The 13897-nt window shown below is 40.8% G+C and overlaps 1 protein-coding gene across 3 annotated transcripts in view; it reads left to right on the top strand.

Annotated features, from left to right (window-relative positions):
• The window catches only part of LOC5574835 (myosin-VIIa), a 110749-nt gene that overhangs the window by 28974 nt on the left and 67878 nt on the right, over positions 1–13897 (top strand). For all 3 annotated transcript variants that reach the window (XM_001661608.2, XM_021844151.1, XM_021844150.1), the window contains 2 exons: positions 8410–9503; positions 9614–13871. In XM_001661608.2, the coding sequence (XP_001661658.2) occupies positions 8410–9503; positions 9614–13871 (5352 nt within the window). The remainder of the gene's footprint in view (positions 1–8409; positions 9504–9613; positions 13872–13897) is intronic.

Here is a 13897-nt window from a genome sequence, read left to right as displayed (position 1 = left end):
TGAGCCCTTTAGAACATTAAGTAATTTGTGGATTCGTTTTTCCAAGAATGTCATTCGAGCAATCTCTTCACTAATCCCTTTTATAATACTTTTAAAAATTCTGTCAGGAATGGCTTCTTCATAAATTACACAATTTCCATTTATTTATGAAAAAAATGTGCTTCCCCAGTTTTTTTTTCAATTAATTTTTGGCAAAAATATTAAAATTTCTCAAGTAACGTTTGAGCATAACGACAGGAATTTATCCTCATTTTGCAAAATGACTGTCGAAATATTCCAAGATTTTTAATGAAATTTCTAAAAACATAACTGGCGTTAGTATAAGGAAGAATTTATGGCGAAACTCCTACCGATGCATGCAGACATACTATGGGGGATCAGGCGGACATGAATCGAAAAATGTTTGTTCCCTAAATCATTTTTGGTTGTTTTCTACTTATTACTAACAACATTATTGGAGAAAACCCAAAATTTGAAGATGCTACTTGCTTCAGTTTCTGAGATATACAGTATCAAAGTAAAAATGGATGCAAAATTAACACTTTTCGACGAAAAAACCTTTTTCTTCAAGTTCATTGAACAATTACATTTTTCATTGATGCTTCTTATCTAAATATGTTCCCATAAAGGTTTTCACATAAGCTTTCTGCTTGACTATTAAAATAATGTCATATCACTAATACAAAAATATTAAAAATGAAATAAATTGAAAATTTTAGAAAAAAAAATTAACTTTGCTAGTCATGATTTTTTTTTGCTCGCATATTCCCACACTTCTGTTTAGGTAAAAATCAAGCTTTAAACTTTTACACACATTTCCCGCAAAAAATTGCAACTTTAAAAGTTATATTTGATTGACGAAATAAATAAATAAATAAATAAATTTATCATTTTTCATTTATTTTGTCATTTGATTGTTTTAACGTGCATGCTTCGCATAAGTTTCCTTCCACATTAATAAAGTTTACAGATGGTTAGAATCTCGTTATTTTTAGTTGGCCTACAAGTTTTTGATTTATTTCGACTCAATATTTTATTTTGCCCTTAGGGTGACCATCTTAACGATAGGGTGGCCAGAAAACATGATTTTAGGAAACATGGATAGAAGTGATTTTTAATCTGTTATTTTAAACCAAAGGTAGTAAATTATTGATTTTGTTCCTTGTTTATCAATAAATTATTGATTTTGTTCCTTGTTTATCAATAATCACGACCACAACCGCCTCCATGAGTTTCGGAATAATATTTATATCTTAGGTACCTTAAGTACACTCAGGCAAATGAAATACATAGGAACCCTTTATGAAAATTCGCTACAAGAAATAGGGTTGAAATTCATAGATTTGCCTTATGGAACCAAAACTTGAAACCAAAAAAAAAAAATTTTCGTGGCAACCTGGAATCAAATAAGCTCGTGTGTTTACCTCGCGCCTATCGACGCCTCGATGTGGGATGATGTTGAAACAATACACACTGGGCCAGGAGCAAAATTTAGCCAGACAAAACATCTAGCGCTTAAGGAGTGCATTTTAGCGGGTTTGTGTCAAAGGAGACTTATCTTGGATTTGTTTGTTATTATTTGATGATAAAAGTTAGTTGGAAAGCTCGCCGCATACGTGGCGCTACAAACTTTTTTATTTCGCGTCCTTAGAGCGTCTTTGGCAAAGTCTTAGAACGTGTAAAAATATGACAAGTTGTGGAAGACACCAAAATTCTAGGACTTCATATAACAAAGTTATGCTAAAAAATGTGTAAATCACTCAAATTTTACGTTTTTTTATTACTTTTTTACGTCAAAGTCGTAGAATGTTTCAATTTAAACACCATGCGTCATTTAAGTTCTTTAAGATGTATGTACTATAAGGAGAAAAAATCTTGTTTTTATTTAAATATTGGAATTTTTGAATAGAATCAATCAAGAATATCATAATTTTGAACATAACTTTACTCAAAAAGTTACAAGTTCTTGCAAAACTCATCAATGTTCCGAAATACGCTACCTCTCATCTACCAAATGCCAAGGTGTGCCGGATGTATATTTTGATATGTTTGAGATATCTGAATTCAAAATAACCATCTTTTTGATGTAAGTAGATTTGATGTTCAAGTATCTAGAAATTTTCATATTGTTGTGTAACTCTTTTGTCTTCCCCAGCAACAGCCCAATAACTCCGCTGTGGTCTACTATAATTTATGTTTTACACCATGTTATAACTGTGACGAGACAGCTCTCTGATATAAATCACAATTCACAGAATGTATTGCAAAGTAGCGGCTTGCAATAACAGAATACCATCTGTGGAGGGTTAATCATGCTCTAGCCCATGCTTATAATAAATTGTGTAAGAAAACAACATTATATCGATTTTATTTATATATGAAAAAGGTGGTTATTGTGAATTCAGATAACTCAAATTTATTATATATCAAAATGTACATCCGGCAATCTTTGACATTTGGTAGATAATTTTAGTGTATTTCGGAACATTGATAAGTTTTTGCAAAAACTTGCAACTTTTTGAGTAAAGTTATGTTAAAAATTATGATATTTTTACAATAATTTGTTCGAAAATTTGAAAATTTAAATAAAAACAAGATTTTTTCTCATAGAGTACGTGCATGTTGTCGAATTTAAGCGATGGATGGATGGTGTACGATTTTGACGTGAACGAGTATTAAAAACGTAAAATTGAAGTGATTTACATATTTTTCAGCTTAACTTTGTTATTTGAAGGCTTAGAACTGTGGTGTCTTCGACAACTTCTCGTATTTTTACACATTCTAAAACGTTGCTGAAGACGCGTAAGCTCTAGGACACGAAATAAAAAAATAGTGTCGCAGTGCCACCTCTGCGGCGAAATTTCCAACTATCAGGTATCAGGTATCAGAAGGCCTGTTCCAAAGGCACGTTCCTCAACAGTTGGGAGATTTGTGCCATCGCCATATTTGAGTCTATTTCATCATCTACCCAATGGGAGAGGAAAGGGAAGGGAAAGATGGGAGGCAATAGGAGTGGGGTCCCTTGAAGAGGGAAGATTGCATAAGCGAAATGAGAGCATGTAGCTTCATACCACAATGGATTCGAACAGAGCCTTAAAAAGGGCACTGCAAAACGCATAAGCGTAAATAGAGCCTATAGCTCATTACCACAGCGGGTTAAGAATAACAGAATGTCATGAAGATTCAGGCTTCTGAATTCAGTTTCACTTAATAAGTGTTTACCAAGTAATTGGAATCGCATTTGCGCAAAAACTGGACAGTTACATATCAGGTAATACGAAGATCCATAACCGGAGTCACAACTATCACATACAAACGAGTCAGCACGCTGAATATTTGCCATGTGATAGTTGAGTCGGCAGTGATCTGTCAACGCTCTGACCAAGAGACTGCAATTCTGCTTTGACAGATTTGTTAGATATGTAACTTCCAGGCCGTGTTACTCCCAGCCTAGATGAGACCCCCGTCTCCAAGCCTCAGGGTCGGCGCTACGCTCGTGACACTCCGCGAAAGAAAACACTTACAGATCGGCTCTAGTAAAAATCCCTCTATTTCGTGGTCTATGCGCACTTTTATTTCCACTTACTTGACGTCCTACTTCTTGTTCTACTTCTGGCTTTCCCTTCTCTATTCTTGCGTCCGTCCTCAACACCGGACGACGCCTCCCACTTTCTTATCCTACTCCTACCTTACAACTCCTTCACTTCTTCGGGGCCCCGCGCACTGCAGCACCTTCTCCGCTGCTCCTTCACTGACCACTAGAACTACTTCCGCTATCCGGGCCAGGGGGCGGTTGACTCCTTCCTTCTCCTTTCTCCTCCTTCGTCTGCAGCCCCTCGTGGACCTTGTGCCTGTCCCGTGCACCCCTCGAGTATGGTGACGGACTCGAGGCTTCAGTGATCCGTGGATTCACTGGAATGCCTGGGTTTCCAAGCGCACTTGGTTGTCGTTTTGGGGTACAGGGCTCCACGGACTCACTCTTGAATTATCCGCCTAAGGTCAACGCAGGTAGGTTACGGTGGAATGGCTCAAACCGCAATGGCATTTTTAAATAAAAACCGCGAGGTCCTCTGGGCACGATGGATTTAAAATGGTGGGAGTTAGACGTGGTACGGTCAGGCTAGGTTCGGGGTTATTTGGGGACGGAAATTTACCTAGATGTCCAGTTCACTTCCTTACTCCTTTCTTCACAATATCCTTGTACTCTGTAACTTCTTCAAACTTTCTCGATCACATATGATTCTAGCAAGCACAACTGCTGTCTTCGACGATCACCAGGCTTATGATGTTTCGTTTTGGTGATCGTTGACCCCGAACTTTTGGCCGTTGACCCATCTTCGTCCATCTACGTCATCGATGATCCGCCTCATCATGGCCACCCATTTCGCCACCCCCATGGCCGTCCATTCGTGTGGTTTAGCGCAGCCCTGGTGGTGACTAGCGGTACTACTCTCGTCCTTCTATAGGGTGGAGCTGTGTTGGCTGCGTTCGTGGGAGCTTTCGAGACATCTTACTTAAACCTATCTACAAACGTTTTCTTTTTCTTTACAACACATTTACGAAACTAAACGCGACAAATCTCATCAACACTAGACATCACACTGACACTGGTTACAGATACTTCGCCACCCTTGGAGATGGCTCAGTAATGTACAATTTTGTGTGACGACACGACTCCAAACTATTCCAATATTACTTGTGCTGAGTTGCCGCCCATGAATTTATCTGAAGCTTCACCCAGCACTTCAAAATTGGAATAGCCGGCTCAAGGCCAATGAAGTCATGCGATGCTCCATTCATTTCCAGCGATGAAAGATTGGTCAGGTACCCATACAAGGTTTACAGAGTTAACTGAATTCAATTCCTCAATTTGGAGTTCGACATGCGATAACAAGCTTCGACCTTGAGGTGGCCGAAGCAAGAGCTTTTATAGCAGCCTGACTATCTGAACAGAAGTCTATGACTTTACCCATTACGCGCTGTTGAAATGCTGATTGCACTCCACACATAAGAGTAAATATTTCCGCTTGAAAAACGGTGCAGTTTCTACCAAGTGAGTAAAACTGACTCAGCCTTAGCTCACGAGAATATACACCTGCACCAGCTCTACCTTCAAGAAGGGAGCCATCAGTGTAACATACTATATTGTTTGATATACTTCTTTCCAAATAGCCAGATGTCTAGTCTTCCCCTGAAGGGAATTGTGTGGTAAATGTCCTGTAAGGAAGGTAAATGTCCTGTAAGGGCCCAGATAGCCGTAGCGGTAAACGCACAGCAATTCAGCAAGAGTGACAAGCAATTGTGAGATTCCTAGTGATCTCACAAGGAACAATTTTGTCCCAATTCACCAAAAGTAGAAAAAACGAAGTGTGTGTAGATCTACGATTCACTGGATTTTCGTCCAGTAGATCCAGTACCTGTGCCAGTGCTTCTTGTTTAAGATATATGTGTAGTGGCGCAACGTCGAAAAGGGCCTCGAGCGCTGCTGTGGCAGTTGTAGATAACGCACCAGACATCGCCACCAAGCACATCCTTTGGAGATGGCCCAATTTTGATTGGATTGTTCTCACTTTGCCCTTTTGCCACCACACAAGACATCCATATGCGAATATTGGTCGAACAACTGTTGTGTAAATCCATTTGATATACTTGGGTTCGAGGCACCAAGTTTTACCAAAGGTTCGCCGGCATTGACCGAAGGCCATGCAAGCTATTTTGACTCTGAAATCAATGTGAGGTGTCCAAGAAAGTTTGTAGTCTAGAACGACTCCGACATACTTTACCTGGTCAGTTACATTAATTTCAGTGCCAAAAAGACGTAAAGGTCGAATTCCATCGCGGTTTCGTCTTTCCGTAAAAAGAACAATAGATGTTTTATTCGGGTTAATCGAAAGGCCATATTGGCGACACCAACTCTCGACTACCTGAAGAGCACTTTGCATCAGGTCGAATAGGGTGCTTATGCACATACCAACTATCAAAGCTAGATAGTCGTCGGCAAATCCATAAGTTAGAAAACCGCTATTATTGAGTTGCCTCAATAGCGTATCTGCTACGAGATTCTACAAAAGTGGTGACAAGACTTCCCCTTGGTGGTATCCGCAAACACTCAAACACGGTTTTTGAGCATTTGATGAATCCAATTGGTAATCATTGTGGTTTCGTGCGGCTTCCAATATGGCATCGAATGACACGTTGTCAAAGGCACCCTCAATATCCAAGAATACACCCAAGCAGGATTGCTTCTGAGCGAATGCTTTCTCGATATCGTATACAACTTTGTGTAAAAGAGTCACAGTGGACTTTCCAGATTGGTAAGCATGTTGATTCACATGAAGAGGCATGTTTGTATTTGCATGTAGCATGCTTCACCAACTGTTCGGCAGGCTAACTACAGTGGAGCTCCTGCCAGCAAGAATAGATCAAAGTAATCCAGATTCTACAGCAAAAAACAGCTCTGAAAGTAATTGAATGATCATTCCAGCATAATTTGGACTTTGGTATCAATAATATTTAACAAATAATCCAAACGTCCCATCAAAATGTGGTCTTCGGCAAAGTTGTAGCTGGGAAGTTTTCACATGAGATGAGTGTGTTCACTTCTCCATAGTTTATTATGACCATCAGTTATACAGTTGCCTCTCCACATCTCGATATTGAAGGGACCATCGAGATAGGGAGAGATCGAGACAAAGAACAAATTTTGGATGAACACTAGATTGAAAAACACTCCGTTGCCAACAAAATAATACACAAACAGACTTCATTTTGCGCTCCTAATTTGTTTTGAATCCCAAAACTTTGATCTAGTAACCTTCGATATTAGCTGTGTTCAACGAGCTGCTCGAACTTGGTTGCAACCACTTGCGAGTCAGCTTTTGGTGTTCATTGAGCCACTCCAACCTACTTCGAGTCGCTCGGGTTTGTGTTCATTGAGCCGAGTCCAACCAACTCCGAGTCGCTCGAAACAGGTTGGAAGCTAGAGTCCGAGCTAGTTCAACCAGCTCGCAGTAGCTCGTGTTTTTGACGTTTAAAACGTAAACATTGAGAAAAAAAAGCAAAATTCCGAAAGCGATACGGATTGTTAAGTGCGCGAATTTTTTTTCACGTGGAATTCCGGTAAATTAGTAAAAAGAGTAAAAAGAGCGTTCATTGAGAAAGCAGCTTGGAGTTGCTCGAAGTAGCTTTGACAGTTATTTGTTGACAAAAAATACGAGCTAGTACAACCAACCCCGAGCAAGTTCGATCAAAGTCATTGAACACAGCTATTGGTCATATCGACATACGGAGAGAAAATTGAGAACTAAAAATCAACAGAAACAAATCGAGAAATAGAGATATCGAGATAAGGAGGATATCGAGATATGGAGAGTGAAAATGTATGCAGAGTGAAGGGACTTATGAATTCATCGACATAGAGAGAGATATCGAGATGTAGAACATCGAGATGTGGAGAGTCGACTGTAGGACTAAACACAAAAGGTTTGCCTTTTCCATGGACCTATGCACGGGTTCACTATTTGACGTTTTAGCGGTGCCGTGTTATTTATGTGACCATGGCAACTAGTGAATTCGGCTCTGCTCAAACGTCAAATTAGTGAACTCGTGCATTGATCCATAGTAATGGACCGATGCACGAGTTCACGAATGTGACGTTTGAGCGGTGCCATATTCATTCGTTTCCATGGACCAATGCACAAGTTCACTATTTGACGTTTTAGCGGTGCCGTGTTATTTATGTGGTCATGGTAACCCGTGAATTCGGCACCGCTCAAACGTCAAATTAGTGAACTCGTGCATCGGTCCATAGTCACGTAAATAACACGGCACCGCTCAAACGTCAACGAATGAACGCGTGCATTGGTCCATTTCCAGATAAACTTCAAATGGCGTGTGCACAACCAATTTTTTTTCTAATCACCTAAAAATTTTGGGAGAATGATTTTCATCATAATTGACACCGTGTAAGCATACGGGAGCAAAAACTTGAATATTTGCATCAGTCTAATAAAACATACTTGAATTCAACTCAGCTTTTTTATCAGAAAAAAACACAGACATTGATTTTTCTTTATTCACTTTTTAAACCCACGTGGTACCCTCACAATCCACACAAAAGCTATTTGTCGAACAGTTAGCGCACATTTAAAGTCATAAGGGATGGTACACAAATTATGTCACGCTAAATTTCAACCTTTTTGACCCCCCCCCCTCTGTCACGTTTTTTGTATAAGTCCTCCAAAAATTTTGTAAGCCTTGTCACGCTTGACTTGACCCCCTCTCCCCCCCCCCCCCCCCTTGAAGCGTGACGTAATTTGTGCATGACCCCTAATGCCTTGTATACGTTTAAACCACAAATCCAAACCCTTACGTTTGAAACTATATATATTTTAATCTCTATTTTCACAGGCTCAAACATTCACTCTCGGGCCTGGTGAAGGCAATCTTCGCCCCCGGCAAGACCTTGGAAAAACAGGAGTAGAGGATATGACCCAGTTGGAAGATCTGCATGAAGCTTCATTACTGTGGAATTTGAAACTGCGGTACGACAACGGACTCATATACACCTATGCTGGAAGTATATTAATAGCGGTTAATCCGTACAAAATGTTTCCGGATGCATATGGTATTGAAATGGCAAAAATGTATTCGGGAAAACCGTTGGGAACACTACCGCCCCATTTATTCGCCATTGGGTCTGCCGCGCATGCTGCATTGCCCTCCCCACAAGTTGTAGTCATCTCCGGCGAATCTGGATCAGGAAAAACAGAATCTACTAAGCTTGTTATGCAATATTTAGCTGCAGTAGTTCCAGGTGGAGGATCAGCGTCTACCGTTATTACAGAGCAAATATTGGAAGCTGCACCTCTATTAGAGGCTTTTGGAAACGCAAGAACAGCCCGAAATGACAACAGTTCACGCTTTGGAAAATATTTGGAAGTTTTCTTTAAATCTGGAGCAATCATTGGTGCGAAAATCACTCAGTATTTATTAGAAAAATCGAGAATTGTAACCCAAGCACCCGGAGAACGTAACTACCATGTGTTCTATGAACTACTTGGAGGACTTTCGGAAACAGAACGCACTAAGTATGGTCTTTTGGAGGCTGATAAATATTTCTACCTGAATCAAGGTGGATCTGACTGTTCACCAGGTCGAGTAGATTGGGCATCGTTGCAAGGAGCAATGCAGGTTCTAGGGGTGTCAGAAAGCGAACGTGAAGGCATAGTGAACGTTCTTGCATCTGTATTACATTTGGGGAATGTATACTTCCATCGTAGACAATTAAGACATGGACAAGAAGGTGTAGAGGTTGGATCAGATGCCGAAATTAAGTGGGCTGCCCATTTACTGCAGATACCATCGGAGGGGATACTAAGATCCCTAACGTCGAGAATTACAGAGACACGATCGGAGCGGCTGTATACTCCATTGAGTATAGATCAAGCGCTGGACGCAAGAGATGCTTTAGCTAAAGCATTGTACTCGGGTTTATTTAACTGGTAAGTACGCTCTTATCGATCGAAATATGTAGTGTTAATTAATCCTCATAATTGTACTTATAATTTTCTTAAACAACTTTAAAACATTCATGAACATTTCACACTTTCAGGTTGGTCCTTCGGATTAATTCTATTGTGCATAAAGGAGGCACTCACGATGCGCATCGTATTTCCATTCTTGATATTTTTGGATTCGAAGATTTGGCTGAAAACTCGTTCGAGCAACTGTGTATCAACTATGCTAACGAAAGTCTACAGTTGTATTTCAACAAGCACGTTTTTAAGTTGGAACAAGCAGAATATGCTAAAGAACGGCTGGAATGGTCGGCATTGGAATGGGAGGACAATCTTCCAGTAATACATTTGCTGGCAAAGAAACCAGTCGGAATCTTTCACTTATTAGACGATGAGTCCAATTTTCCAAGAGCAAATGATTTGAGCTTTCTGGAGAAATGCCACTACAATCACGCTTTGAATGAACTATATTCTAGACCAAGGATCGGCGCTCAAGAGTTTGGAATTACGCATTATGCCGGACAGGTTTGGTATTGTGTAGAAGGTTTCCTTGAGAAAAATCGTGACGCCTTGAGAATGGATGTCGTTGAACTTTTAAGCTCCAGTACAGAACCATTAGTTGGTGAAATGACTAAACAGTTAAGAGCACAAAGAGACATTGGAAAAACCTTACCAAGAGGAATAAATGGACGGTTCGTGACTATGAAACCTAGAACACCAACCGTTGCAGCAAGATTCTCCGATTCTCTGCAACAACTGTTGCAGTCGATGGCCAAATGTAATCCATGGTTTGTAAGGTGCGTCAAGCCCAATAATGACAAACAAGCTCTTCGAATGGATATGCCATGCGTTTTACAACAATTGCGTTATTTAGGTATGCTGGATACTATAAAAATACGCCAACGAGGATACCCAGTACGTCTACGATTCCAGCATTTTGTTGAGCGGTATAGACATATGTTGAAAACTCCTCTACCGAGAGGCACCCCATACCGTGAGCTTTGTAGGTTTGTTCTTGATTCTCTACCAGGAACAAATACGGAAGGACCAGATTTTCAACTTGGAGCTACGAGAGTATTTTTAAGAGAAGCACTTCATCGAACACTGGAGGCCAGTCGATCAGAGAGATTACGAATTGCAGCTGTAACTATACAGAAAAATGTCCGAGGAATGCTTTCTCGAAAACGTATACAGCGACAAAACCGTGGAGCTGTTACCATTCAAAAGGCTTGGCGTGGATACAGAGAGAGAAAGAACTACGTTATGCTAAAAAGAGGGGTTGTCAAGGCTCAAGCATTGTATCGAGGACGTGTGCAACGGAAACGTTATGCAAAATTGAAAGTTGAAATGAAACGTAGAAGAGACGCTGAGCGGATACAAAAAGAACGAGCTGCTCAAAGTCTGGCCAAGGAACAGGTCGAGCGAAATACTTCCGCATTGTTAGATATACCAGCCGAGCTGGTATTCATTTTCTCTAAATCAGAAAATTGGTCTGGACAACAAAACGATCGCCATTTAGTTAAAGTTGTGGGTACAGTACCAGGTCCTCCGACCGCATCCGATCTGCCTCCGGATCTAGACCAGTTTGCATTTGGAAAGTTCAGTTCAGTATATTGCAACGGAATGAAAATCTCATCAAGACGTGATGTAATATCGACACCATTTTTGTCAAGGGCTGCTGCTCGTGACCAAGATTTTAAAGATGCGATTGCAATTTTTAAACTTATTTTAAGATGGACTTCTGATCCAACAATCGATCAAAACAAAGAAAAAATAATGGCCGATTACATAGTTCATAAAGGATTGTCCTCCAGAGGTCTAAGAGATGAAATACTGGTTCAAATATGTAATCAAGTGTACAGGGCAGATGAAACATCAGCTGAGAAACTATGGCTGTTAATGTCCCATTGCTTATCTGCTTTTCAACCAGGATCCGCTTTCAACAAATATTTAATCAAATTTATTGTGGACAACGCGCCTTTCAATACCAAGGAACAATTATTGAAGAAACTTTTGCGTAATGATACAGGAAATCAGGCAAATCCATGTCGTCTGTTTCCACCATCATGGCTTGAATGGAGAGCTTCATCTAGACTAGCGGACACTGCTCTTGGACTTATATTGCCAGATGGTATAATGCAAACAGTAGCTGTCGATTCGTGGACAACATGCGAAGAAGCCGCTGCTCTGGCTATTTCATCACTTGGTATTCCAAACCTTGGATGGACTGTTGTGATCGACGATAGCGGTTTAGTAACAGATTCATGTGGCTTGGACTATGTTTTGGACTTGGTGTCAGAAAAAGAACTTTGTCCAGCTTTCCCAGCAGTTCGAAGTGATTTGCTCAGATGTGGCAGCAGAAATCCACAACCTTCCATTGCTGAGCCTGAAATGAGCCCGAAACGTCCTCAAGTGCCTCCCCCGGAACCCCCATCTGCAACGCGAATGTCCGATATACAATTATTACCAGCATCTCATGAGCCTCACGCCATTGAAAGTAAATCAGATGGAGATGAGATAAGACCAGAATATACTCGACATATGGATTCTGCTACAAGAAAAACTTCGCATGATGCGATTTCTCGTAGCAAAATATTAAACGACCATTACTTTGAATCAGAAAAATCAAGATCTAGATCATTGGATGATCTTTTGGCGGCCGATGCTAATGAGATTATTCCAATCAGCGATCCTGAGCCAATGGTGATGGCACTAACTGAGCATCGACAGAGTGATCGTTACAGATCAAGCGATGGTATAACACCACTGAAGGAACCCCAACCAAGATACGTCAAGTCACAATATGCTGGAAAGAGAACAGCTGGATCACACTCCAGCAAATATGTCGATAGATCAGAAATGAGCATTCGATCGTCTGCCATGTCAGATACGAGTGAAGCACCTTCTCTGGCCAGTCACGTTAGACGTGTGCGAGTTCCTTCCCAAGCTTCCGATGTTGATCAATTCTTGGATGATTTGTTCAGCCCTGTACTTGATGGATCTTTAGATGAGTTATCAGATGCCAGATCATTAGCTGCCAGTATCCGTGGCACTGCTAACAATCAATTGCAAGACAGTGAACCAGAAAATAATGTTCATGATTATATTAACACCGTTCTATCTTCGGTGAATATATGTTCTTCAGTTATGAATCTTCAGAACGAACAGAAAATCGATAATATTATTAAAGGAGGAGGTACTGCACATCAAACGAAAAACAACGGGTTTTCTCCAAATACGTCAAACTTTTCGTCAACGCCTGTCACGCCAATCACCCCAATCAATTCAAACTCACTTTTGATGATGAGCTCAGTGACCCCCGAGGTTGTGGTGCCAGTATTTAATATTCCACCGGGGGTTGACGGATCAGCTTACCAACAACAAGTTCAAAGAGCATTTTTACAGTCAGCTATGGCACAGAATATTCAAATTCAACAACAATTGATGGCACAAAATCAAGCGTTACAGACATTGCTTACTCAACAAGATGGGCCCAAATCACCCCCTATTCACAATATGTCTCCGAAGCAAAATGCTTCGCTATCACCATCAACGCCTCAATCGGCTAATCGAAAAACTAGTGTCAAAACCAGATCGGATTCCACAACTGCGTCTATGTCTGATCTTTTACGCAACCGAAAAGATTCCTCATCATCTAACTTGATCCCGCCTCCTCCACCACCGCCATTGCCACCTCCACTAGAAATGAAGGATCCTCTTGAGGTACGACCTTTTCTTGATCCCTATGGAAGAGCCAAAACAGTACGAATTGGCAAGTGGCGATGGCCTCCGCCACAGGATGGATCAGCAGGAGAGAGTGAAGAGAACTTTATGCACTTCAAACTAACGCGTCAAACCAATCGTAAAACGACACCACAATCGCAAGTCAATAGTAACGTAGAGTCACCTATTGGATCCCCAAATGGTGTTGAATGGGATGAATTCGAGATTGATATACAAATGGCAAGCAATTCTAGTAGTCAACACCCAATGGGCGATCCAAATCAGAAAGGAAACCAGGCTAATCGTGTTGCAAAGCGAAGTTTCGATATTGGTGCGGACAGACCTTCGCCAAACAGTGTGGGAAAGCTCAAATTAAGCAATGAAATGAGACAACGACTCGAACAAGTCACTGCTGGCCATTCTGTGCGCTCGACTAGCACTCGATCAGATAGGGCAGAACGGGTTCCAGCAAAACTGGAAGATACAAGACGAATGATTTTGGAACAACAACTTGGTGGAATTATGTCCCTGCAGCACGCCTCAAATTCTCAATCTGACATTCCATCCGTCAAAACACAAGTTCAAAGAATGGAAGCTGGCAAAAGACCTCCGCCAACGCAATGGCCTACGGTAAGTGTTAAAGACTTCGTATACTT

The sequence above is a fragment of the Aedes aegypti genome, chromosome 2, assembly GCF_002204515.2.
Source record: "Aedes aegypti strain LVP_AGWG chromosome 2, AaegL5.0 Primary Assembly, whole genome shotgun sequence".
Lineage (NCBI taxonomy): Eukaryota > Metazoa > Arthropoda > Insecta > Diptera > Culicidae > Aedes > Aedes aegypti.
This window is presented reverse-complemented; position numbering and strand designations above follow the sequence as displayed.